General features: G+C 38.6%; 1 protein-coding gene across 8 annotated transcripts in view; it reads right to left on the bottom strand.

The window, feature by feature from the left end:
- Positions 1–24,412, bottom strand: part of PTPRK (protein tyrosine phosphatase receptor type K) — a 407,780-nt gene that overhangs the window by 203,134 nt on the left and 180,234 nt on the right. For all 8 annotated transcript variants that reach the window (XM_071806572.1, XM_071806569.1, XM_071806570.1 and 5 more), the window contains exons 4-6: positions 21,109–21,190; positions 18,657–18,772; positions 4,540–4,714 (exon numbers count right to left, since the gene is read on the bottom strand). In XM_071806572.1, the coding sequence (XP_071662673.1) occupies positions 4,540–4,714; positions 18,657–18,772; positions 21,109–21,190 (373 nt within the window). The remainder of the gene's footprint in view (positions 1–4,539; positions 4,715–18,656; positions 18,773–21,108; positions 21,191–24,412) is intronic.

Genomic DNA, 24,412 nt, shown 5'->3' with positions numbered 1-24,412 from the left:
GCCATGTCAAAACAAACACAGGAAACAAAATAGCCTCTTTCATATTAATAAACTCATACAAACAGGTTCATTTACCAGAACATGTGATTTCTAGAAGAATAGTCAGAAGACAGTAGAGGAAAACACAGAAGAAAACTGACTTCCCTTCCCTTCCCTTTCGCTAACTTGCATTTACCAGGGACATGACGACAATTCCATATTGGAACCATAAATCAAGGTGTAGGCCTCCCCTTGCTTTGACCCCACCATAGGAGAGCTGTTTGGCTTAGATGAAGAAATGTTAAAAAGAAAAACTACATTCACCAAATAAAAACACAAAAAAATGTTATAATTTATGACTCAAATAAAACTTAGAAACTTATCAGTAGAACCAGACACATGGTAGAGCTATTCACAGATTATTAACAAACATTACAATTGATTCCTACATTTTGAGGGGTTTTTTCTTTAGTTTTCTTCCCTGTCTTTAACACTAACCTACATTTTCTTCCAATTAATCTATGTAAGATCCTCTACATAAAATAAAATGCACCACACTTCCTGCTGATTTTGCAGTACTTAATAACATAATATTAAGTGTTGTACAATTAGCCTGCTAACAATGTGCAGTTATGTTAAAGGAAAACAAACTAGAGAAAGCACACACACATACAGCGTAATTCATTATCATACCATTTGAGACAGTGGTTTGCTGCCTTTTTTTTTTGACAATAAGAGCAACAAACTGCTGTTTCAGGAGAATTAAAAAGAAAAAAAATAAAGACTTATTACTCACGTGGAACTTACAGGTACGTTGTAGCCAATGAAAATGGTGATTTTATTCATGCTCCCTGCAGGACTGCCCAAGTGTAAGACATTCCACACAGGGACAAACTAAAATTGGATTATTCTACAAAGTTTTGCTAACAAACCACATAGGAATGCAACATCAGCTTTACCTCCTCCTGACAGCCTCTTTTAACATACCATGTCAACCAGGAAGTTGTTCACAACTGCTGTGATGAAAACTACCTCGTTTCTTGATGCACAAGATCACTTTTCTGATAACTATTGCCAACTTCAGACAAATATTCCAGCAGGTTTTTAAGAGCTCTGAACAATGACACAGTACAAGAACTGATTACAGGGCAAAAGTCTTTTACTGACTGAAGATCAGTACATTTGGCACTGTAACTTGGAAAGTCTACATAATTATATATATATGTGAAGTATACACGAGCTGGGGCACAGGTGATGTCCTTGGGCACTTAATTTCTACAATTCCATGTTAAGCAGCAAAGTAAGCAGAAAGCCTGTGAGAGCATAATATTCTCAAAAACAAGTAAGAAACAAGTAAAAACAGAGAAACTGTCAGTGTCGTCTTCTTATATCACAGCGACTGTTCCTTCCAGCATCTCCCTCAAGTTCCAGAGCAGACAACCCTGAAGACTTCAGGAAATTACCTTCCCAGAAACGGTAAATTTGCTGGCCACCAAGGGAAAATATCAAGAGATGATTAATCAGATAGACCTATTCAGGAAAGTAAGTTAACTAACAGTAATGACAGCAGCAAGCTTCCCGTAAAGGAAGGGGAACAGGAGAATCCCTATCCAAGAATGACAGCAATGCCATAGAAACCATGTAAAAAAAATCAATACAGCGCAGCCACTGAGCTGGGAGCTGATGATCAGCTCTAAGCAAAGGTAAGACATTAAATCATTGACTGGAACTATTTGTGGTAAAAAGTCATAATTGAATTACAAATCCTATCCTAGTCCGGTTTTTCTTTAAAAAAATAATCAGAGTAATTTAGTTATCCCTTTTAGAGTCTTTAAATGTATACCATTGCTCCCAGGTAACTACCATTGGTAATAAAGTTTAGAACTCCACTGAAAGTAATTTTTCTGTTAAAGCTCAACATGCAATAATGATGTTCCAATGCGATGTGCATTATATAACTCGAAATTTTCATTACCAAGACTAACTTTGGGACTGTGCATCAGAAAGTATTAAGATGCCTCTACACCTATATTATAGTACCACATGTCTGTACAGACGTGGAAAATGTAAGGATCTCGGTCATGTACCTAAACACTCAAGTTCTGAGTTACTGTGCAACAAAACTCCCGGTCCTCATCCCTCGTTCTCTAATAACGAGGGCTATCAATAAAGTTTGCCTTCTACAAACCAAACACCTTATCATTACTCAAAATGATCTGGAAGCAATACGAAAGTCATGACAAAGTAAATTGTGTTTCATCTTTTTATTCCCCTTCTCTGGCTGTGAGAACACACAGATCAATACTCTTCAGCATGAGAATTCTGCAGCGAAATTTTCATTTCTTACAAACAGCAACAAAAAGGCCCCAAGCATGCCCTGTCACTTCCAGTTTAGAAGGAAACGCACTAATAAACTCTTCCCCCTGGGTCATCTTTGACAATGGGCAATACTATGCCAGCTCTTATTAAAGGCAATTCGTATCAGTGGCCCAAAAATTTCCTTTAAAATTATCATCTTTTGTATCCATGTAGCAAGATGTCAGCTTTAAAGTGCCACTGAGATATAGGACCTGTCATTATGGTTAATTTTCAGCACAGTTTTAACACCAGGGTAGCTGATCCCTAAGGGTATGCTTTTTTGGCTAACAAGATTTATTTAGTGGTTATCCAGACAAACAAGAAAATATATTACTGCATATTGCTTTTCAAATACAACAGCAAGCAATAAATCCTACTATAAAACATAAATCCTTGTTCTCTACCATGATGTCAAATAGATGAAGATGTTTTCAGAAGAATAATATTTTTCTTTTATGTTTACTTAAAAACAAAAATATATAAATATATAGGTATCCTCATATATAAATATATATATGTATACTTATATATATATATTTTTAAAATAAAAAAATTAAAATTCTTGGACTTCCAATCCAAAAAGCACACAAAAAGTAAATTTAACCTTAAAATATATATAGCTGTTGGATATATAGCTAGATACATAGCCAGATATCAAGTTTACATTTCAAGCCATAAAGATGGTATTCTCTATCAAGTGAGCTAAGCTTCTCGGCAGGATAATATGCCGAATTTAAAAAGAGCATACTATGAAGTTTGATGTTGTTACCTGATTTATTGAAAGAGATAATATATTAAATATCCATTTATTGTTTTATAATACTAGGAAAAATAGAAAACTTCATTTATTGGATGAATACATCGATTTGTCCTGCTTTTCTAACAACAAAACAAAACGTCTGCTTTCATGCTCTAACAGGACTAATTTCATTTTATTATGATGAAGGCTGTCTTGCACTTTGCTAGACAAAAAGTACATCCAACAGAATGAAAAAACAAGCTGTTAACATATTGTCTAAATTCTTGTATGGTCAGCAAAGCCCATTTTTATTGATGTTATACAGAAGGCATAAAACCCAGATGACCTCAATCAACTGGTCTCCCAGGGAAAAGACCTCTGCCAGCACATGCTAGATACCAAATACCTCAGAGCATTTCCTACATTACTTTCATTTCTACAACCCAAGGACTAACTTGCTCTCCCAGTCCCAGTTCTGGATGACAATCAACCAAACAGCCCATCACTGGACCAAGGACTCAAGAGAGAGCCCATGGTGCATCCAAATCCTGCACCTACTTGGCCAAAACTGCCTCCACACAGGGTAGCAGCACCACAGACAGATTTTGTACACCACTTCTTTTTCCTGGTTAAAAGCCATCAAGCCCCATCACAACTAAGAGTGAAATGGGTAGTTTTGCAGGTGACACAATTAGACAAGGAAAGGCTTAATAACTTATCCCAGGCCAAACAACAAGTGACTTTTGGAAGTGAAACTGAACTCCTATATTCAACCATATCCTTTATCAGTCAAGATTACATGCTTACAGAATACAAATTGCATAAGTTAAAAAAATCACCAACCCGACATTGCCACACACAAGCTCTGTTTGTACCTCAGCAGGCTTCTCAATTAACTGCAACAACAAAAAAAGTATTTCAAGTGGAAAAAGTGAGCTTTTCTTTTCCTTCCTCTTACTTCAGAGGTCGGAAATCATCACAGAACATCTCCATAATGCTTTCAGTCCTTGGGTAGGTGAAAGTTTACAACTATTTTTATATACCTGTCTCCCAGGTAACAGAATAATGTATTATTTGCTGTATCACCGTCTGCTCAAGTCAACAGATTTTAAAAGCAAATGTTAACTAAGTACAGTGGAACCTCTCTTACCTGTAACAGTGTTTAAGAAAAGTTAAACAGTTCTCACTTTAAGTTGAGCAAATAACATCCACAGAAAAGCATACGGCCATGTTACACACATTGCAGGATCAAGGTTTTTACACAGATACATTCTATGGAAAGCAATTGTAAGAAGTTTTGCAAACCAGTCTTTCATTTTATGACAATTTCAGAGGCTTCACAGGGCTATCTTTGTATGAACATTTCAGATCAAGGCATTTGTAGGCTAAATAAAAGGTGTAAGCAGAAAGCACTGGTATTAAGAGCATTTAACTGGATAAAATGAAAGCAATAAAAACTTTACCTCGAACAATAAGTTGAGCAAAATTCGACACTCCAGAACCTCTCTCTGACTGAGTTACACAGCGGTATAAATCCTGGTCGGTTTTTGTCACCTCTTGCAACTTAAAGGTAGCAGCAAATCTTCTGTGATTGATATTTTTAGTCTGAGCAACTGGAATATCTTCCCCGTTTCTTCTCTGAAAATAAGAGTAACCAAGCCAGAGTTACCTCTTAAGAATGCAAAAGACATTTATCATGATCATCCTAAAAGAACACATTAAAAAAAAAAAAAATTTGCATTCAGTCTGTGCTGCACTTCCATGGTAGAAGAGCTGAGTGCTGAGGTGCCATCAGGAGACAAGCAGTACTCAGAAGCATTTCAGATTCAAGTTGGGGGGTGAAAAACACCATCAAGCTTTCATAGTGCCACAAAACATGATCACAACATATTTAACAGCCAGTGTTTCATGGCTGGAGCCATCCTAGGAGAGCCCAGCAGTAGCATCTGTACTCCTAAGACAATTCATTCAACTTAAAACACTAGCCAGTGTTTCCTTTTTAATGATACCTTTTATCTGTACAAGTTCAATACCTTCTAAAACCATACCTTTATTATACTAAGCACCACCTATCTACTTAAAGCTAGTTGAAATAAAAAGGTGAGGGAAGGAAGGTGCTATAAGAGGAATAATGCATATCTCATTTAAAGGGACAAAGTTAGAGACTTCTGAAAAAATCATAGCTACCACAAATCACCGAATAATTTAATCTGTTTGGAGCTGTGGGTCAGTAAGGTAGAAACAGTTTGAGCTCTTTAGTGACCCTTTTTCCCTATTCCCACTCACATTAATTGCTCAATTCTTATTTTAATAAAAAACAAACCCTCCACCAAAAGTTAGCACTAAAAAACACCCCAGAAACATGCACCAAGTCAACAAAGGACGTCATTGCACTCTCCCATGGATCAACTGTATGTTTTTCCCCAACCAGGATACAGTTTCTGCGCACTCAGCTGTGTTCAGTCCCCAGAAAGGCATCGTCATCTTCTTGTAACTGCATCACCTGCTCTGTTCAATACGCAGCAAAACGTGACCTTCATGGACATTTTTAGCTCTAATCAACCCCTGGAATGAGAAACTTCATTGAGGTCTTAAACTCTGAGCTTTCTGTCTAACACAAGCGCTACTGCTGAGCCACAGAATTTAATAACATGAAAGCCTGTGGAAAAGTACAAAGGGGAGCAAAAGGAGACGAATTAATGCTGCATGTGTATATTAGCCAGCCTCCTGTCACAGGCAGGAGTACTTCATAATACTCAAGCACTTCATTTGACATCTACCCTTCCTGGTCGTAGCATGGGTTTGTCACTCTAAACAGTTTCGTGGTAGATTAGCCAGTGGTTCGGCATTGCTTCAAACTCACTGAAAGAAGAATTCACTTTAACCATTCATATGTTTAAAGAGATGAATTAATTTTCTGTTGTCTTTCTTGCTGCAGTCAAAGCACCCATCCCATGCTTTGCTGCCAGCTTTGGGTGAAACCGTTCATTTATACCAACCTGGCAGATTTCAGTCCCTGGTGTTCCACTACAAAGACCACGCCATCACCTTTATCAAAAGCAGGTTTATTGATATGACTCTTTCTCATTTCACAGAGACACCACTCAAGTTTCAAACTGTCCCAAGCCACCCTCTTTGCCATTACACCAGAAACTGCCACCCAGGGTGAAGCTCAGCCTGCAGGGCTGGGCCAGAAAGCACAGAGAGTTGCAAAGAGTCAAACCAGATCTCCAGAAGAAGATGGCACATAAGACATTGCCAAAAGGTACTCACATGGCTTCTTTCTGGAACAGTCCCCATCCCAAAAGCACCAAAGCCTGCTTATCACACTGCCTGCTATCTGACAGGGTGTTCACAGGGCAAAAGCAATGGACACTGGGCACTTGGAAACCTGGATCCACCACAGCACAGCCGGGTCACCCTGTGCCAGGCACTGGCTCCCCACTCAGCTCTGGGAATATCTGCCTCCTATTGAGAAGAACTAAGGAAGTTTGCCGATGCCTGTAAAGACTACTATAAATGAAAGGCCTTATTGAACTTCACACAAATGAGAGGTGATTTTAAAGACTTTATTTTGGTGCTGCTTAAGCTACAGTAAAATTGTTTGTGGGAGGTGTACCTGCCCCCTCTGGTTAGATGTCTTCTCCTGATACTAAAAGCTAAATCCAAAAGCAGGATTTTCAAGCTACTTTTCCCCTCTCCTCAGTTTCGACCAAAGGCTGGAACTCTCTGGGATGATAACTTAATAAAACTTGAATACGGTGCCTTGAAGTCAGCAAAATAAACAAACCTCATACTGCTTTCTTCCTTCCAGAGTCCATGCTCTCATTGCCACACCACAGCCAGCAAAGAGAAGTCAAATTCCCATTAAACATAAACTTGCCACATAATTGTTAAAATGACCAAGAAGCATAAAATAAACAGAAGGCATACTGTTAAAAACTATATGATAGTTGGCTTGACAAGTAACCCAGTCATTCTTTCTCTGCTATGAAGGAGAAAAAAAAATATTAGAGAGTTTTCTATAATAAAATGGACTCCCTTCAATACATCCAGTGCTTTAAATTTGAATGCCAGGTATTCAGTCTGCAGCAGAGTAGCACATCCAAGCTTGCTGTGTAAAATAATCTACCCTCTGAAGCTCAGAACTTGCTTACTTAAGCTCATCTGAACACTTCATGTTGAAAAACAAAGTGAATTGGGTTCCTACTTAAAATGAAATATTAATGTACTTCCAGAGCAATTAATCAAAATGAAATAGAACAAGCTTTATACTTCTACTCCAACAACAAAACCCAGGATTTTCTTTTCTATTTACATCAGTGATTTCCTACTACTTTATCTTACAAGGCTTAGAGCAGTTGCTCAAATTTCTCCGTATTAGGATTTGTTTCTTGGGAATCCAACTTCACAATTTCATCTTCAAAGTCTATATTCCTGTACAGCTTATCCATTAAAATATTTTCCCATCATTAAAAAGACGAACAGTTCAAACAGAAGAGAGTTCTCACTGAAAAATGAATGTTAAAGAAAATACCCTGCATTCATTTCAGTGCGTATCCCTTACACTGGTAAGCCATTAGCCAGTCAGAGTTCAGATGTACTGCCACAATCTCTTAATTAAATTCTTCTTTTTAATGTCAGGGCATTACCACTGATTTTAAAGGAGAGGAAAGAAAGGCAGCAGTGCTCTCTGCTTATTAGAGGGTTCCTGGTACATACTGTTTCAATTTATGTCCTGCTCACACTGAACAGAGCTTGAAAATGCTGCTCAATTAGGTTTTAAAAATTCAATTTAAAATTAATGTGGAGTTATACTAATAGGTAATGGCTGTACCCTCTGCAATCCTTGGTTCCTCCAGTCCCTTGCTGTCTGATTTGATAACCCTGAATTGCTCATTTAGGAGAGGTCACCACCAGGCAGTTCTCTTCATTTTGTAAAAATAACTCTGGGCTTCACAAAGAACTATGCTTTATAAACAATTGATTAAAGGAAAGGTAAGCATGTGGAAAAACCTCCTTATTTCTGGCATTTAAAATTACAACATTAAATAAGCCTCTATGACTTCAAGGTTATTTTTAATTTGATAGGAACATGATCTTTTTTTCAGACAATTAAATAAGATCATCTATATTTTAAACAAAGTCAACAGTAAAGTCTGTGCAGCTTAAAAAAACAATCATAGGCATATTAACAATTAGCCTTAAATTCTTTTCGTGTCTCATGAAAGAAATCAAGCATTTAATAGACATGAAATGAAATGTTAGTGGATCTTCTAGAATCTAAATGGAACCAGAAGCATGTAAACCTCAACATCTTATTTAATTGGCAGAATTTAGGTGCATTTCTAATTTTCTAATAAAAAATTAAAACTTACTTCATTTCTCTCTCAGCTCTTTATGTTGAAAAGTGGTAAGTTTTGGGTTTTTTTATTTGAAGAACAAAAAGATACCATAACTTTCTGTGGTGATGTTCCCTCTAAATTTTCCTGATCTCCTTTTTTGTCTTTTTCATACCACTGATTTTTATCAGCCTGGACAGTTCAACCTTACACATCCTCATCCCTTTCTTAGTGTAAACACCTTAAAATAAGTCCGCTCCACTGCTAATAATTACAGTCAACTCTGGTTGCCTTCTCAGGCTCTCGGCTGGACACTGGGATGCCTCCGGAGATCAAAAGACATCAACACTTCAGCTGCAGTGACACACGCGTTACTCTGGCAGTAGCGCCCACTTCGGCTGCCCTCGCTCGCTCCCCCCTGACCTCTGCTCACACAGAATACTGACCTGAAATTAAAAAACAAACAAAAAAAACCAACACACCTTCCTGGAAAACATACTCCCTCGCCTATATATTCTCATCAACAAAGGGGTTATTAATAGTTCATGGTCAGATTCACTTTGCGGCTGCAGGGAGCAGAGGAGAGGGTGGGATCAGTGCGGGGAGTGCAGCACAAACCCAGAGTTTGAGCAACTCAGACCCCGAAGGTGCAATCAAAGCATCAGCCGACAGCAGCAGGGCTGAGAGGATGCCCCCAGCAGCCTGGGAAATTACACTTCTGCTGGCCCAAGGACCAGGGAATTTGTATATAATGTGCTCCAAATTTTTTGAGGTTTTACTCATTGTGTAAAGGGAGAAATGTCATTATTTGCAACAGGGAGAAGGGTTGAATATGGAGAGTTTGAAGGTCAGCAATTATGCATGACCTCTGCCAAAGATGTTTTCAAAAAAATAAAACAACATGAGGGTAATACACAACACAAATAACCATACTTTTTCAATTTTACTTACATGTAACTTTCTGGCACATGCAGCATATGCTTTTACAGCATGTAGGACACAACTTACAGAGAAAAAACTATTTTTTCTATCCCCCCCCTCCAATCCCCCCCCAAATGTCTCAATCTATACTTGGGACTTTAAAACTTATTAAACTTTCCAGAAACATAATAAAGCATGACAAGAAATGATAAACAAATGATAAAGAATTTTTCCCTGTCCACAAAAGAGCAAATGACGGAAGAAGTGTAATTTTTTTTCTAGTCAATTTTATTTACAAATACATTATTTCAGCCTAGGAAATATTTTTTTTTAAAAGCAAAACAAGAATTGTAGCTTAGATAACATGCCCAGATAGTCTTATTTTCTTAGTATATTAGAAGGTGAATTTCTTTTGTTTGTTTGATTTTTAAGAGAAAGCATGGAGTTAAACATTTTTTAACAGAAAATTAACACAAACTACTTTAACTTGCTGGTCTCCCTACATCCATGGCAAACTAGACTAAGATCCTACTTTCCAATGAGCTAGATATTCATTTATTAGCAGGAAAAGAAACACAGCTTTTCCCATGCAAACATATACTGAAGATCTTGAATAAATGTGACAAGCCAAGTTTTATCCTGCATACTGCACTGCAGTACAGAAAAATCCATGATTACGTTAAATGTCTTGGTTACATGCACTGCTGTTCCTCAAACTTGTCCACTTTGAAGTAGCTCAATTTCTCTCACGCTGCACTGAACCTCCTACTGAAGAAAGCAAACGTTCTCATGAAATAATCTAATTGAGAGCCATCTGGCCCGTCAGAGGTGGAAATCCTAATTTATTTTATTATAATAAAATCCACCAGAGGCAAAATAGCAAAATTCATACTACAATGTTCCCGGCCATTCCAATACACAAATAAAAATGATGCTTGCTTTTTCTGGACATTTTAAAGCCTCTTATTTTCAACCTAATCTAACACATGCCACAAAAATCTATATTAAAAATAAAATAAAGAAGCTTCTCCCTAGATAGCTATAGTTCTTGAATGCAGTGTTGAATTTTTTTTTTAAAAAAAAACCAACATAATTCACAGAAATACAAATTCTGGACACAGTGATTTAATATCTATATCACCTTGAGCAGTATATGCTGAACTACAGTATTAATCCTGCAGCTCAAAACAAAAAATCTGATTAGTTAGGAGAAAATCATGAAGGAAAAATTTGAAAAAAAAAAACCAAACCTTACAGCTAACACCACACAAGACAGTTCCTCAAACACTTCTCAGCAGATGATTTTACCTTTTTTAAAAGCAGCCAACTATACCAGCTGCTCGTATTCTGTAATTCATTAAGTCCTGCAGCTACTTGAGGAAATGGGGGCTGAGGTATCAGGTTACGTACCGCACATCACACCCCTGAGGAGGAGACAACCCCAGCACACACCTTAACAGACAAGACCTACAGGACTCAACAGGCAAGGAATTTATAACAGTATATGTCTTTATAAACATCATCTCAATTTCAGGTGTCTGGTTTATATGGGTTTCAGCCACTGGCTGAGGAAATACTACCAAGGCTGAACGGAATGACCCAACTCCCACCACAGCTGGTCTAGCTGTGAGCTACAAAACAGCAGAAGGACAAGGCAGTGGCCGGTGTCAGAGGGGGTCAGTGAGGGGGTCAGTGAACTGCCCAAGGCATAGGGTATGGTACAGCCCCCACTGCCTGATGTTCCAGCCACCACAGGAGGAGCAGCATCCCTGGGGAACACCTACAGGGATGACAACCCCAAAGGTTGCTGTGTAAACTTAACGACTGGTGGCTATGCAGGCTGGGGGACTTAGTTAACTGGGGCAGAATTAAAATTAGAACCAGGAGGATTACAGCATTTCATGTTGCTGAAACCTAAGATGACCGGGCATCTAGGAAGAACTGCCATATTTATCCAAGAAGGTGATAAATTGGGGAGGGAGAGGGGGAGCATGGTTCATTCAGGGTTAAATGACATAGAGACAGCAGCAAAGGTGAATACAAAGTGAAAAGACGGGGAAAAAAAATCCTTTGTGAAACAAACAAGTTAGAAGGAGAATATCAAATATGAAGTTATTAATACTGTATTTTTCATTGGTGAATACTCTTTATAACCATGTCTGAGTCAGCACTGTTTGATACAGAATAAACTACAAGACATTTAAAAGTAGCTTGATATATCCCTTCATGACAGCTTCTCACACACATTTGAAAGAAGCGTTTGGAAAACCAGAATGTCTCCCACAGAACATAAATATAATGAGGTGAAAGTGCAGGATAAATAGACAAGCCACTGCAAAATATGAGCCCTGCCCTCTTTGCTTCCCTATTCTGTTGATCACTTTAAAAAATATCAATACGTAAAAGCAACTAATTATTAGAAAAATGAGGGAAGTGAAGTTTCTGTGCAAGCTTTAAGTGCTTGACCACTGCCAGTAATCACGTTACAGGTAAGAAGATGTAGACTTGAGTGGCATTTTACTATCTGAGATAAAAAGGTTTTGTATCAACAGACAGTAATGTTTACCATTACAAATTAGCACCTGTTTTGGACTGATGATACGGATGATCCAAAAATCTGCCATCTCCCTGGAGGCTCCTCAGAGGTTCACTCACCCAGGAAGGAGAGCAAACCCAGAGGGATCGGTCCCCTCTCTTCACACAACATCATGGCTTTGATTCCTTCTTAGACCAAGTAGGCCTGACTGACCTCAGTTCAAAAGCAAAGAGTATCAAACTCAAAAGTTAACTAGCAGCAAAAAGGGGACCAAAAATTGCTGTCACAGTTCCCCAGCTGCAACCCTTTGGGTACTAACGAGGTACCTCCTCTGAGCTTCCTTTAGGCCCCATGAAAGAAAAAGCAAAGCAACACAGGTTCTCTAACATTCAGAGTATGCTCACTTCCCCTTAACTTTCAAGGGTTATAGAATTTGTGCAAATGAACAAAAGACATTCTTCAAATGTTTTGAAAATGGTGAACAGGCACAGGTGCGCTGTAACCGTTGATGTTTCATCATCAAACTAAATAAACAGTACCTTAAAAGGTTAATTAACAGTATGAAAATGCAATGGGATATCAAAATGCAAAGTTATATTAGAAAACTGTAAAAAAAATCAAAGTAGTAAACCCATGCAAACTACATGAAAGAAAGTTAAATTACTTATGACCCTGCTATCATTGATACACTTTTTCTGAGACTGTGAGCAAGCGTCCCAACACCTATATGGTTTAACCCTGAAGGCCCACAATCTGTTTTCAAACCCTCCTGTTGAATACTGATCCATGCCTTCACGTTCTGGATATAGTGGAAAGAGAGGAACTACATGGCACAACCCCCTTCCTTTAAGAGAAAATGATGTCCTTTCAAAACACAAAACATAATGTCAACGTTGTGTCCCTCAATCCCTGCTAGAGGCACAAGTTCTCATATACATTCTGCAGTCTAAATTCCTGACATACTGTATTGGTCCTGCACAACGATGTGCCCAAATGCATCATTACCAGATACCATCTGCATGTGTCCAGTACAAAGGCTTGTTAGAGAGCATGCATATGCAGCATCTAGCAAGAAAAATAAACGTTAAATATCAAATCACATTCTGGGGCAACGACCACCAAAACCCAAAATGCTGCTAAACAGGGCATTAGGGTTATGGCAGCTTCCTTAAGCAAGGGAGTGGGACACAGCCAGTTATTTGAGCCTGAACAGACAACCACGCAGATGCTCGTTCATCCTCCGGTAACAGTTGGTACCGCTGGGAGGTCAGCCCCACTCCATTGTTTTTACAGCAATTTGCATTTTATTTTCCACAATGCTTTTTAATTTCACTTTTTCAATTATTACTCTCAGGCAATTGCTTTAATTATCAGTTATTCCACAAGGAACGACATTTTCCTCTGACGGAGACAGGGGCTGCATCAGAGCACATTAGCGCTGAGGAGCCTCTTCACAGGCAAGAGCGGGGCTGCCGTGCCAGCCTTGGCAGCCCAAGCGGAGCGGTGTGTTAGCCAGCACCCACGGCTATTGCCGACAGATCGGCCCCCTCGCCACCGCGCTCCAATGGCAATCTGCACAGGATTACCAGGCATATATTAAACTTTTAAACACAGGCGGTACCTCCTTTGAATTTCAGATTTGCCAAAGCAAATGGTATCACCACGGACCGTGGCAAAACACATCCGACCGCAAAGCCAGAACAAGCCGCTTTCTCTAATCCAATGCTATGTTAATGCAAAGCTCAGCAATGATGGATGGACTCATTAGTACCGCAGTTATCTCCATGTGAACCAGGTGCCAAGACATATGGTTTAACAGATGTTCTAGCAAAAAGCTCTATTCTCTGCACTGTGTGAGTGTCCAGTTAAACCGGACATCGATAAGACACTGAAAATCGTATTGGGCTTCTGGGAGCCACAATTGTTCCCAGCTTGGGAAGCTGTTAAACACAGCCCGATTATGCAAAAAACCCTATTGCCCTGATATCCCAATTAGATCCACAGAACAAATGCTGGGCAATACGTACACTGCTCTCCGGAGTCTTTGTGTACCCAAATGTTACTTATTATGTTCAGCCAATTCTGTTTATCCACTGTCTTAGTAAAGAAACAAAGCTTAAAGCCTTGGAAGCTTCCTCCACACAGAAATCTCCAAATCAAATGGGCAAATAGCACCCCCACCCAGTCCCACCCCATGCAGCCTCTGCATCTTCATGTTTAAAATGCCACATACGCACTATTCTTAACTTACTTATTCTTAACTTATTCTTAACTTACTTAACACATACCCATCCCAAGCACAGGATTAACATGTAGAACTGACTCTTGTTTACAAGGTTGTTTATTGACATAACTCCACTGGAATGCATGGCATTTCACAGGGGTGGTAGAAAAAGAATAAAGAGGTGGCCCTATATATACACTAATGCAGCAAATCAATGTGAACAAAGCAACAAGGTGCATCAAAGGTTAATAAATGAAAGAATCCTTAAGTGTCTTTTCAAAGAAAGACAATTCATAGGCTTTAGAAAAAAGAAAATCAGCTGAAGTGAGCAACAACTGAGCAGTTATGATGTCTATACATGCCATGTATAATCTTTTAAGATTATACACACACACACACTTATGAACATTTTCTCCATGAAATAATTTTTTCTGCTAACTTCTGAAGCTTATAAAACAGAGCATACGAAAGCATAACAGGTAGAAAAGCCAGGTTACTGCCTTTGGGTTTGGGGACTCCTATCACACAACCCAACTCCTTCATTTTGTACAGTGGCATCAAACTACCGCTGTTGGTGTGTGACATATTATGGCGAAAATTTTAAGAGGAGGGGTGAAAATGCTGGGGGCAGGGGGGGGGACGGGACCACCAACCCACAGCATTATATTTAGAAAGGAATGGCAAGCAAAAAGGACACTACACAGCAAGACTGAATATATTTCAGAAACAACATCAATGCTCACTTCAAACAAAACATAAGGACTGAAACTTTCAGAATTTGCTCTTTGGCAAAGACAATCCTTCAGCTCACAACTGTAACAGATTCAATAGTAGATTAGGTTGAAAAGGTGAAGAATAAAAATATTTGAGAGCTGCATTTCTGTCCCACTCCCACATCTACTATTGACACTCACAAAAGGTGTATTTCGGATCATCTTGTTCAGCCAGTTAAATCTCTATCTGTGCAAATATTTGCTTCATATTAACGCAGCTGCAACTTTTGAAGACTTTTGTTATCTTTACTGTTTATCTTACAACGCCAGATTTCTGACTGTCCCAGACCTTGGTCCAGTGGGGCTACAAAATGCAGAGGTGGGAGGGAAGGGATATGAAAGGGGACAAAAGACCAGATACAATCTCAACACAATCAAATGGGAGCAGAATCAGCAGCCATGAAAGTCAGGAGCTCAATTCAATGTTAATTCTTATTTATCTGAAATGTTTACAGATGTACATTTATAGAAAATTGAGTTGATTAAAAGGCTGTCATTACAGCCATAAACACAGAGTGTACTGGAACGCTGTGCCTCTTTTTATCGATTTTTATTTTCAGACACACAAAGGCATGACCACTTAATCATATACATGCTGCGAAAAACATAAACATGGAAATGTGAGCACACATGGATTATCTAATATATAACCAGGGCTTTTTTCAAAACAACAACCAAAAAAAAGTTTACATAGGACACTGTATGAGACATGCTACCAAGATCCACTTTTAGTTCGGTTCAGTTCTTTCCCTCTTCCCTGCGTCTACCCAAACACCCCCATATTTTTCCACCTGCTAGAACTATTTATATAGGTAATTGAGACATGAATCAAGCTAAAAATTAAAACAAATAAAATAAATAAATTTTAAAACAAACAAACAAACAAACAAACAGTCCTCCCCACCTGCAACAATAACAAAAATCCAATTTCTGCCAAAATCTTTTTCAACCCGATCACTTTTCTGAACTGACGTACTGGCGAGCTCCAACAGCCCCAGTGTCAGCACAGAGGGATGAGGAGGATGAGTCCGAGACTGCAGCAGCTGGAACGGAGCCTGGCTGGAGCAGCTGGGGGACTGCACCCAGGGACGGCACGGCTCCCAACACAGAGCAGAGCGGCTGCTGGTTGTATTTTCTCCTGTTGCTGAATTTGCTTTAGCCCCAGAGCACTGACAGAGTTTGTAATGAAATCTGTGCCTGCACATCTCTATTACTTCAATGTAAGCAAATCAGACCTGAGAGCATTTCAGATATAAAAAAAAGTGTCCCAGACTGCACCTTGGATCTTTCCTTATCAAAGAATGTATTTTAATAGCAAATTGTTTGATGCTTTTTTCCTGCCCCCCCCCAAGGAAATATCTTTTCTCTTTCAATAAGGACATAACCAAAAGCTATTTTCTCTAACACAGTGTACTTGGAAAGAGTCTTCTTCCCCAACTCCCCTCATTTTCATTGTTCATTTTTGCACTTTTTTTTTTGTTCCAATGGCCTTTCTTGTTATGAGAAAAATACATACTTGGAATGTTTCAGCTCAGGGCTCTCAAAAACAATTACTTAGGCATTTGATTTAATCTTCTGGTTCTTCCTTTCTGGGTATTGGGGCTTTATGAATTTCCAGTTTGGTCAAAGGTTAAAGTGAACCTTTTCCAAGTCACACTCCAGAGCCTCATGAGGCCCATACATATCTACCCCAGGTTTTAAGGAAAACGAGTTAATACTGCACACAACAGCAGTGACTTGTCATGTTATCTAAGGAAAGATATTCAAAGAGGGAAAGTTTCTGATTGATGGTCATGTTGGGCAAGTAGGATGGAGGGAGAGTAGGATGAGGAAGAAAAAAATGGGTCAGCTTTAAACTGGTGAACATTTGGCACTGTTTAAGGGGAAACAAAAACAAGACCAGACATTCAAGAACATAATTTCAGCAGCAAGGTATCTTCAAGAGTATCAAAGCATTTTCTCAAAGGTACCTTACCTTTCACTCTGAGAAATTAACACATTTGCGATCCAAAAAACAAACAACAAAAAAACCCCGCACAAACTAACAAAAACAAACAAAAAAACAAACGAACAAACAAAAAAAACCCCACGCACTATCACCAACAATCACCCAAGAAGTATATGGAGGGAAAATGTATGTTTTCTGTGTTGTTCTTGCTGCTAAGTGGGTTTCTCAGGAGAGTGAATATTAGCAAGGATAATCTGTCAGAGCTATGTGACTCCGAGGAGTGAGAGATAGGAAGATTTCCAGCTGACTGTCTCTTTTGGGCCTCTCTGACCCAGGATCTACTGACCGTGATGCTTCAGGGCTTTGCTGGTATGTGCCTATTGTTATAGCTCTGCCTTTGGCAGAGCAACACCCAGCTTAATTTCATTTTGTGTGCTTTGTATGCTCTGTTTGGCAAGTCTCTGAAATCCAACTCCTCTTCCTCAATGAATTCATTATATGCTTGCTCAATTTAAACAAGTTCCTACTCGAAGACGTGGAGCACAAATCATTCCTGCTGCTATGATACATTTTCACTAAATGCAATGCAGTTAACTGCTAGATTTGTGTTCCTTTTTTAATGTTGCCATGTATTTCTCCAGTGATACATTTTGCATATCAGGTATACTCTAATCTCATTCTATCTATTAAAAAACATCTCTTCAAAATTTTAAATTCACCACATGCCTATACACAAGTATTACTCAGGGTTTGTCAGCTCTACTCTCTATTAAAAGAAAAATCAAACAGATTGAAGTAACCAATTATAGTTCATTTCCAAGTACAATGCTTGCCAAAAAAAATAGATATTTTGAAGTTCTAACTATCATTAATTTCAAAGTACATTTCCCAAAAAGTATATACTTTACAGTTCTGAAACTGTACAGAAATACTCATTAAAAAAAAAAAAAAAAAAGAGTTTTAAAGAGCATATTTACAAACTAAAGAAGTGTTGATGCCTAAGGTTTATGAATAAACTAAAGCATACACATAAAGGCACACGAACAACTAAATCGATTTTTTTAATCCTTATTAAGCAGCAAAATTTAATTTTTTAAGGAGCAACTGTGAAACTGTTGTCCTTTTATTTTACTGGTGGTCTTAACTGTAAGTCACCCCCATCCCGACACCACAAAAAATGGTTGTTTTGGGAAATGGTGGTGTTCATTTCTTGGTTTTTTTTTTTTTTTGCGAGAAGGGTTATTTTCTGTTTTTTAGTAATCTCTTAGATTCTAACATAAATACTACTCACTATTATTACACAGATAAAAGTTGAAGTCCCTCCTATTATGGAGACAGAGAAAAAGGACACGCACCAGTCATTTTATGTTTTCCCATTAAATATGCTGCTGAGTAAAACTGTTATGCACACAGAAGTACAGCCACAACCCTCCAACCACCTGCTTGGACAATGAATTAGTTGTAATTTATGTGATAAAATAATCCTCAAAATTTGTGATAGTTGTGTTACATCTGTGTTTTACTAGATCCCAAATGCAAATTATCTATACTTAATGATAATAAATTTTGATACAGAGGAACTGATTTAGAAGGAGAGAAGGTTCACAATGCCTTCAAGACCAGTACTCTACTGTACACACCAGTTGTTCTAATTTTTAATCCAAGCTTTTTAACATTACCGAATTGATTCCAGGTTTTTCCATTTAACAGAGATAAAGTTGTATTTAAACTAAATATTTTACATGCAGAAGAAAAAGAGGCTTAGGAATTTAAATATTTCACCTCCAGAAAGCAACTTGTCCTCTAGCCAAATAGACTTGCATGAGTTGGCCTTACCTGGAGCCATAACTTGTTATTCACTGCATCTCTCCCCGTAGCAATGCATTGAAATGTAGCATTCTGCCCTGCATTGACCTCTACATCCCCCAGCCTCAAGAAATGTGGAGATTTATCTGCAGAGGGGGAAAACAAAAATTACAAATAACGCTTATTGCTAAAAAGGTGCCAGCAACATTGTCTCCCTGAAGATGCATATTATAACAACCTTTGGCTAAAAAAACAGAAACAGAAGAGAGAAAATGATTTGTTTCATCCCTGTTCAAGAAGAAAGAGTGCTTTCAGTCCTTTCCCTTCTCCCCTGGTGATTCTAGTAACTTTATGTTATACATGAGTTATAATAAAGTCTTTTAAAAATCAAAGCCAAGAGAAGGAGATCAAATGCCAAAATGTCGGCAGCACTTCACAGAAATTATCCCAAAGACTTCCGATTGTATAAAATCCATCATACTGAGAAAAACCCAATTAGCAGGATACTGCTTAGGCACAAATAGAAAGATACTACTCAGATTATTTGCAATGTAACTCAGAGTTCTATTGTTTTAGTAAATGAAATCATTTGCATCATTTAAGATAGCATTTCAGGACTGACAAATCTATTTTGTACGCTGACAAAGCCCCTAGGAAAGCTCAGTGGCACAACCATCTGAAGGATTTGTTAGATGTAAGAAAGCAGACAGATGCATTTGAGGAATGGGTACATTACACAGCTCTTGCCAATTCCCTTCTCAGAAATCACTAAGAGAAACAGTAGCTGAACTGTTATTTCCTTGTGCTTACTAGACAAACAAACAAACAAAAAAAAGGAAAACCAGCAAATTGGAACACACAGGGTTTAAACATCAATTACAGAAATTCAGTTTATCTGAATACTGTATCATACTGATAATCTGACATCATGGCTGTACCCAAGTGCCTTTTGTTTTGGCACTTAGAAAAAAAAAAACACAAAGAAAAAAAAAAATAAGAAAAAAACTACAGATTTCTGATAGCTGGACTGGCTAAAATATAAAGAGGAAATTCACTCAAAAACTCTATAAGCTTGGTAGCCCCTGAGAGCTACAGTCCTAACAGGTTGGGGCAGAAGAAAACAAAACGTGATGTTGCCATTGCAACCTTACTATTTGACATCAATTTGCAAATTTGGGGGAGGGGGTTGTTATATCTCGATCATTTCAGAAAGCAATTAAATTATTAGCCATGAGGCAGAATATAATGAAATTACATTTTAGAGAGCAGGTGTCTTGGGGGAAGATCAGAAGATTTGAAGAGAATGCACAGTAATAATTTCTTTCTCACAATTTGATATCTGTAGAATATTCACATTAGCACAACTTCAGCTTGCATGTGTGTTATTCTTCCCCAGGATAAAGCAGGGAAAGGCAAACATAAATGCCTGAAGTCTGTCCACAAAAACAACATACAACAATCCTTCAACAGTTCAACAGCCAGAAGCCTTTTTTTTTTGCTTTTTAAATCTGATGTGTCCATTTAAAAAAAAAAAAAAAAAAAAAAGGGAAAAAAATAAAAAGAACAAGGGCATGAAATCTGAATAAACATCCTACGTGCATATGAAAACTCAGTTTTCTTTAATTAGTGAGCATATCCATTAACATTAAAAGCCATTTAAATTATGCATACCAGCTTTGGTATAAATTTAACAAGGCCAAGTACAAGGTCCTGCACATGGGTCAGGACAATCCCAAGCACAAATACAGGCTGGGTGGAGAATGGATTGAGAGCAGCCCCAAGGTGAAGGACTCAGAGGTGTTGGTTGATGAGAAACACCACATGACCTGCCGATGTCTGCTCACAGCACAGTCAACCATATCCTGGGCTGCATCAAAAGGAGCATGACCAGCAGATCGAGGGTGATTCTCCCCCTCTGCTCTGCTCTTGTGACACCCCACATGGAACACTGCATTCAGCTCTGGGGCCCCCAACATAAGAAGCACAAGGGTAATAATAGCTTTAAACTGAAAGAAAGTAGATTTAGATTAGCTATTAGGAGGAAATTCTTCATTATGAGGGTGCTGAGGCCCTGGAACAGGCTGCCTGAAGAAGCTGTGGATGCCCCATCCCTAGAAGTGTTCATGGCCAAGTTGCTCAGGGCTTTGAGCAACATAATCTAGTGGAAAGTGTCCCTACCCATAGCAAAGGGAGTGGAACTAAATGATCTTTAAGGTCCCTTCCAACCCAAACTATTCTATGACTAAAAAGACAATGAAGGATTTCTGCTTTTATACTCCTGTATAATTTACTTTTGGCAGACAAAGATTTTACCCAGGTAAATCACTATTGCAACACTACATTTCCCCTGAAAGCTAAAAATAACCACTATTGAAAGAACAAAGAACATCAGTGATCAAGTGATGAAAACTCAGCAGTCTACAGCAATATCAAATATGTCCTGAAAAGACAGAGAAAAATGCAGCTCTTAATCATTACTTACCACAAGGGTAACTCAGAACTTGGATGTCATCAATGGCAATGTAGCCACTTCTCCCATCTGAGACTTCAGCTTCAAATATTACCTGTCAAAATGAAAGAAAAAATGTTTACAACACTCATTTCTACAGAATTCCCACAGTGGCAAGTGTGTAGATATAAGACACATTGCCTTTTTCATTTAGTTCAAGTTCCTACAAGGTTTGACGACTGAATATTTATTATTTAATGTATTGCAGTTCCATACCATTCATATACATGACTTGCTTTGGATTTTCTGCTTATGGCACAGCAGAAAAGCTTGTTTATTACCTCAATTAATGGCATACAGCTTTCACTCTGCTAAATGTATAAACATGATCCAGGTCTGAAAAAATGCCATTACTTCCAGGCAGGTTCAACATCACACAACTGATCAACCCATTTTAACAAAATTTATATGCTTGTCAGGGGTCAGAGTACAGTCCACATTCTCCTGTAACCTTCTGCAGTGTAATTGCACAGGAAAACACACAGCAGCACAGAAATAGTGTAGCACTCCCCAGTGGCGATGAAAAGAACAGCTGTAGCATGAGATTTATATAGTAGCCATTAACTTCATTTTTGCAAGGCAATGGGGAAATTGCTGGGTATGAAGGAAAAGTCTTCTCATCCAACTTCTTGTTCTACTCAAAACAGGTAGTCACAAAGAATTGCTCATGAACTGCCCCAGAGCACAGAACTGTCCTTCGCTACAGAGGTAGCAAAACAACCTCCAAGTGACCAGAACAAATTTATTGTCAAGAGTCATGCTTCCTCATACAGACAACTTAAGAAAAAAAAAGTAGAATATGGTGAAAGCAAAAGGAAAATAATTAGAAGGAAAAAAAGAAAGCATTAACGCCTAAAGTAAAAGGAAGATATGAGAGAGGAAAGCACAACAGGAAAGACTGATTCAAGGGATATGACATAAACTTGTAGCTGACATTACCCAAAGTATCGGTTGAGGTCTTCTGTACCAGATAGGCTTTGACCTATCCAACTCCTCTATATGTTGTCTTTTCGAATAGTTTACATCTCTCGTTCCTGGGGACAAGGTAAGGGAGCAGCAAAGGCAACAGATTAAGAACCCAACATACCCTGCAGATACGCAGGAGAAAGCTGTCCCCAGTCAGCACCTTTCTCAGCCACTCTTAGTGGGGGATCCACATGGCCCCTTGCTCAGAAGCAATGACCACCGCACTGTCTTCAGTCACAAGGGAGTCCTGGGAGCAAGCAGCTCCAATCTACCTCCGGAGCTCCTTTTGGACCTCTTGTTCACAAAAACTACCCTCTTCAGCCAGACACCTGGCTCTGAATGCTGCATCAGGAACACTTCTATGTACTTATGCTCCACTCCCTACATTTCCTTGTCCTTACCTTCCACCCAGAGATGAAGTGCAATTTATCTTCCCATCAAAGGAGGCAGGGACACTAGGTGGCCTGTTTATACTCAGAGCTAATTCCACAGCCTCATGGGGGTATAAATAAGGAAAACTTCCAAGAAAAGATGGATAAGGGCACATTCATGCTGTGGTTCACAGGGTCCCATCAACCTGTGCTTTGAATGTAGAAAGAGGAAGCCTGTGGGTCACGTATACTTCGACAGCACCAGGCCACAACTCCTCTTCCAGCTTCTCCAGAAGTTCTTGCTGCACTTCTTTCCACTCTCCCCCCTTTTTTTTTTCTTCCCCCTCCTGTCCTTTTAATTCTATTTGCAGCCCAGTGCAATTAAGTTGCAGAAATCACTTCATTCTCTGCCATCTCCTCCTGCCTTGGCCAACAATGGCTGGATAGAAAGGAATTTAGCATCTAGGACTCCAACTTTCACTCCCTTGTCCAATGATCTCTCTGACCAAAGCACTACTTGAGAGTGTCTACCAGCTCCTCAGACATCTTCAGAGAGCTGGCATTTGTCCCCAGTAAAGACCATGAATATGAATATGATCAATTTTATAATTATTTGGATTAATCCTCTTTTTTAATAGTTGTATGGCATGGAAGACAAACAACTCAGTAAGAAATATATTTAAAGCCCTTCTGGCAGACCATCTTCTTTAGCACACAATACAGTTCAATCACATACACAAACTCTAAAAGGACTTTGTTTCTCAAAGTCCAGTTAAGAAGTCTGAGCATCAGTGTTAAGAACTGTACTAAATTTACACCTCATACATTTGGAAGTAACATAGATTCAGTTCCCAGGGAAGCTTGGTCTCATGTGTGTCCTTCCCCTGTATTTTGATACCGTCCTACACCAGGGGCACAGGGGGAAAGCTACCTCTCTTGGGACAGAGCTGGGAATGAATTCACTTGGTTTTTTTCTATCTCTTCCAGATTATTTTAACTAATCCCATCCCCCAAGACTAGGAAGTTACCAAAAGAAAAGAAGTTCCTGGAAATAGCAAAAAGAGTATGATTAAGACATGGAGATCTCTAAGAAGGAAGAAAAAAAGAGAAAAAAAAAGAGAGATAAATACAGAAATGCAAGAAGCCTACAAAATATTATAGGGAGTAATCAGGTTAGTAACGGACAAATAAAATTATTAAAAAGACAGAGGTATTACAGAGCTAAGATTTCAGATACAGTGCTAAATTATTTTTTATTTACATTCAGAATTGGTATAAATACAGCTATGAAAAATTCATAAATATAGACACTATGTAGCAAAAGGTTTACCTCAGTTAAAAAATTTGTATCAGGCTTTAATTCGATAACATCTGTTCACATTTAACATGGGAAATGGAAAAAGAGAATCGCATATCTAGGTATAAACAGCAATTTGAAATGCTGACAAGTCACACCAGAAACTGAGGTAGCTCTTTTCCTCAAATAACCACACACTACTTGAAAAAAACACCCAGACTGCTGAGCTATTTTATTCACCAGAGAAGGTTTATCCTAATAAGATATCAGTGCTTTGAAGGTGAATCCTGTGGTTAAGTCTGAACTTCTGTTCGGTTTCCAGTCCTAGAAAGAATGTCTTAAACACTTCATGTTAGCTGAAAAATAATTCAGATTATCACTCTAGCCAGAAAACATTAGTTGCCCATGCAACTAAAAATGTCCTTCTGCTTATTACAATTTAATTGCATGCTCATGTAGTGCACTTCTAAGAGATGCTCACGTCCTTTAATGGAGAGGCTTTCAGGGGGTGAACCAGGCTTGCACAGCAGGGCTGTGGAGGCAGCTTACCCTGTCGCATTTGTACCAGCATCACCATAATGAATGAGAACGGGAAATGTTTAATAGCTCAGGTAGTTCAAATGCTACTCAAGGGAATTAGATT

The sequence above is a fragment of the Patagioenas fasciata genome, chromosome 3, assembly GCF_037038585.1.
Source record: "Patagioenas fasciata isolate bPatFas1 chromosome 3, bPatFas1.hap1, whole genome shotgun sequence".
NCBI lineage: Eukaryota > Metazoa > Chordata > Aves > Columbiformes > Columbidae > Patagioenas > Patagioenas fasciata.
Note: the sequence above shows the minus strand (reverse complement) of the source record. Positions and strands in the feature narration are given on the sequence as shown.